General features: G+C 35.5%; 1 protein-coding gene across 1 annotated transcript; it reads right to left on the bottom strand.

Moving 5' to 3' along the window:
* Positions 1-2,216: 2,216 nt before the first annotated feature.
* Positions 2,217-2,708, bottom strand: LOC138890500 (mannose/glucose-specific lectin-like). Its single transcript, XM_070173892.1, has 2 exons — positions 2,631-2,708; positions 2,217-2,540 (listed from the first exon to the last, which is right to left on the bottom strand). The coding sequence occupies exons 1-2, from the start codon at positions 2,706-2,708 to the stop codon at positions 2,217-2,219; spliced, it is 402 nt and encodes a 133-aa protein (XP_070029993.1).
* Between the last annotated feature and the right edge of the window lie 771 nt (positions 2,709-3,479).

A 3,479-nucleotide genomic window follows, 5' to 3' on the forward strand; every position in this document is an offset into this window, starting at 1 on the left:
CTATTTTTGTAGTTGGTGTTATCTGTTGCATTCAAGCGTTTGTGATCCGTCGCTTTTTTCGTGGTATTCAGTTGTTCTTTGAGTACGTATTTTTAATTAACTTGGGTATTGAAGCTGAAGTGGCAATGAAATGTCAATTTCCTCCCGAATTTGTAGTAGTTCAACGAAATTGTGTGGCGGATTTAATATCATCATTTGTAGTTGTGGTATGTCTTTTCTACGATCTTTATAGATCATATAAAAGAAAAATATCAATTACATTTTATGGAACAGCTGATGCTATTGAAAAGTCCTTTCAAAATTGTGTAAGATGTTCCTATTTTTTCGGGTATTATCCAGAAGTGATAAACTCCAGATTACAGCTACTATTTCACAACTTGTATTCCGTTCTTTGAGAATTTGGTTATAGCTGAGACCTGGCAAGAGGTGGCTGAGTTATTTCATTTATTGCTATAGTTTATTGTTTTTGTTTAGTTTAGAATTTCTTTCTTGCTTTATTATTTATATGTTGTTACAGTTTATATTATAATTGGCTCATCGTAGCCTCGTCACTACTTCGTCGAGGTTAGGCTCGGCACTTACTCAGTACATGGGGTGGGTTGTACTGATACTACACTCTGCCCTCTTTTGTGCAGATCCAGGTATCGTCCAGCGTTAGCGGCTTTAGTAGCTGTCATTCATCACTCGGAGACACGAGGTAGATCTGCTGGCGTCCGCAGAATTCGTGGAGTCGTCTCTTAGTTTTATAGAGACTGTTTATTTTACTCAAAACAGATACATTATTTCTCTCATCCCATTATATGTAGTATACTTAGAAGTTCGTGAATTGTGACACCAGACACTGGGGTAGTCTTAGAGTTATATATTTAATTCGTGGCTTGGTTTATTTATTCGTATATTATTTTATTCATGAAGTTATTTATTGAAACTATCAGATTTAGTTATTTTTAAATTATGTTATTGTGTTTTAGTAATTATTCAAAGGGAAATGGCTAATCAATTTCTAACATTGGCTTGCCTAACAAGTGGGGTGTTAGGTGCCATCACGGCTCTAAGATTGGGAATTTGGGTCGTAACAACAAATGACTTTGATAAATCTAAGATGATTTATATTTTAAAATTAAATATCTCTTAAATAGATGAGTGTTGAAATTCTCAAAGTCGAAGGGTTGAAAACAGAGGGTGACATAGAACGACAAGGAGTATTTCATTTAATGAGTCAAGCTAAATCATCAATTTTCAAAGAGAGTTACTTGTCTTCTTCTTTGTATTCCTATTAGACTCATTTGATTATTAATCAATGAGAGGAACAACCCAGTCATCAAGAGCTCTTTTGGGTAGTAATTTTTTTTTTTTTTGCCAAAAACTGTAAGTTTATATTTTAAGCGTAATGAGTTTTCTTGTGACGACTGAAGTAGTGATTAATAAGCATGAGATATGAACTAATTTATATCTGGTTAGAGAAGAAGAAATGGAATAGTTCCTTGTCCAGTGAGGGAGAGAAAGAAAAGGCAAAGCTAGAGAGAGCAGGATCTGGATCTGGGAACGGGGGTTCAAATTTTGAAATAAAAAGACAAAAAAGCCTCCGTCCCAATGAATAGGAAACATGAATGTAAGGGTATTTTAGGTAAGTAAAAATGGGTACATGGCTAACATACTACCTTCACTAGTATGTTAGCAAGATCCCCCCCCCCACACACACACACATATATATCATTACGGTTGGACAGAAATCTAAAGGTTTGAGGGGATCAACATTCTATGAACAAAACCAACTAAGATTTGATAAAGGGAGATGATTAGTAGAAATAGAGATATATATATATATATATCATCACGGTTGGACAGAAATCTAAAGGTTTGAGGGGATCAACATTCTATGAACAAAACCAACTAAGATTTGATAAAGGGAGATGATTAGTAGAAATAGAGACACACATAAAAACTTAGATTCATAATTCACCATTACTACAACATATTTAATGAAGCTATTTGCAACAGAAGCTACGGAAAGACATTACTACCAGAATTAAGAAAATGTAGGAAAATAACATTACTAAAATCTGAAGCAGATACTAAACCACAACTTGTTTTGCTCGGCGGGTTCGCAATAGATTATTTATACGCGAACCTTTTAATACAAATACAAGGTTCGAACCAAAACTATTGGACCGTCTGGTGTGGCTCCACCCTTGACTAAAATGCCAAATTGCATCTCATCCGCCGCCTTCTTCAGATTTCTGGTCATCAAATTCAAGTTCTTCTGGTAAAGTGGGACGAGTAATTTTCTGCAAATAAATACCAATAGCATCAAGGTACGAGCCAGCGTGCCTGTAAAATCCAACAATAGCCCAATCTTTCATCAGAGGATGAAAAGAGCTTCTTTTCCCAGAATCAGGCACACGCTCAGAATCAAAAGGTCCATAACTCTTCACATTGGTTATAAAACATAGAGATTTTACAACCAAATGGCCATTAAAACGACCCAAAGTCCCTGTTATTCCTGTCAAATATTCCAAGGGCGCTTTCTCAAAAGTCACCTAGCAAAACAATAATAACAATAATTATGCCTTAATTTCAAACAAATTAATGTTTGTTATACACATACTGAAAATGAGTGAACCAAATACTTTTGACGTGAAATAAAATTTAGAATTACTATGTTGGCTAACAATCAGAGGTGTATCCAGTGTAGAATCCATCATCATCTACGCCTGTATTTTTATATAAAAAATTATTAAATATGTATAAATAATAAATTTTGAACCTATTAAATTAGATAAGATGTGGTAGAATTGTGAATTTGAACCCATAGTTCAAATTATGGGTGTTAATTGGGCCGGGCTGACCCGTTTTCAGCCCGCTTCAACCCGGATCAGCCCGGTTCAGCCCGCTACTGTTCACGTTGGGGCGGGTTGGGACGGGGGTCGGGTTGTGTACGTTCACGTTTAGACTAACGGTGCCCCGAACCCGTTAAACCCAAATTTCCTTAACGGACTGAACACGGGCTGCAGCCCGTTAGCAGCCTGGTTTCCGTTTGAATTTTTTTTTTAATTAAATTGGACCCATTCCCAACGGTCAAATTCAAAAATGACCGTTGGGGAACAGCCAGAAATTGCAGAAATGGCCAATTTCGCCAACCCCCCCCCCCATTAATAATATAGCCCTCCCACCCCAAAATCTATAAATAGCCCCCCTTCTTCTTCATTTTTTCTCACAAATTCACTCTCTTACTACTCTAATTATCTCTCAAGTATCAAACTCTCAATTCTCTCTTGATATTATAGTTCTTAAATTCTTAATTATTTATTATTTCAAGTTTCATCAATTATTTTGTTTAGCCATTACAAAATTATTATTATCAAATATCAATTATTCAAGTGAAGCGTTATCAAGTATTCAAGTATTATCAACTATCAAGTTTCGGTCTATCAATTGAATTTTGATATCAAAAATTCAAAATTAATGCGGCATAAGGA

Source organism: Nicotiana sylvestris, chromosome 4 (genome assembly GCF_000393655.2).
Source record: "Nicotiana sylvestris chromosome 4, ASM39365v2, whole genome shotgun sequence".
In the NCBI taxonomy this organism is placed as follows: domain Eukaryota; kingdom Viridiplantae; phylum Streptophyta; class Magnoliopsida; order Solanales; family Solanaceae; genus Nicotiana; species Nicotiana sylvestris.

Bases quoted from the DNA above. Each gene is read 5' to 3' on its own strand.
- LOC138890500 (XM_070173892.1), bottom strand. From the start codon at position 2,708: ATGATGATGGATTCTACACTGGATACACCTCTGATTGTTAGCCAACAT. The intron at 2,541-2,630 runs GTATTTGGTTCA...TTGTTTTGCTAG, and splicing joins AATTTTATTTCACGTCAAAA to GTGACTTTTGAGAAAGCGCC.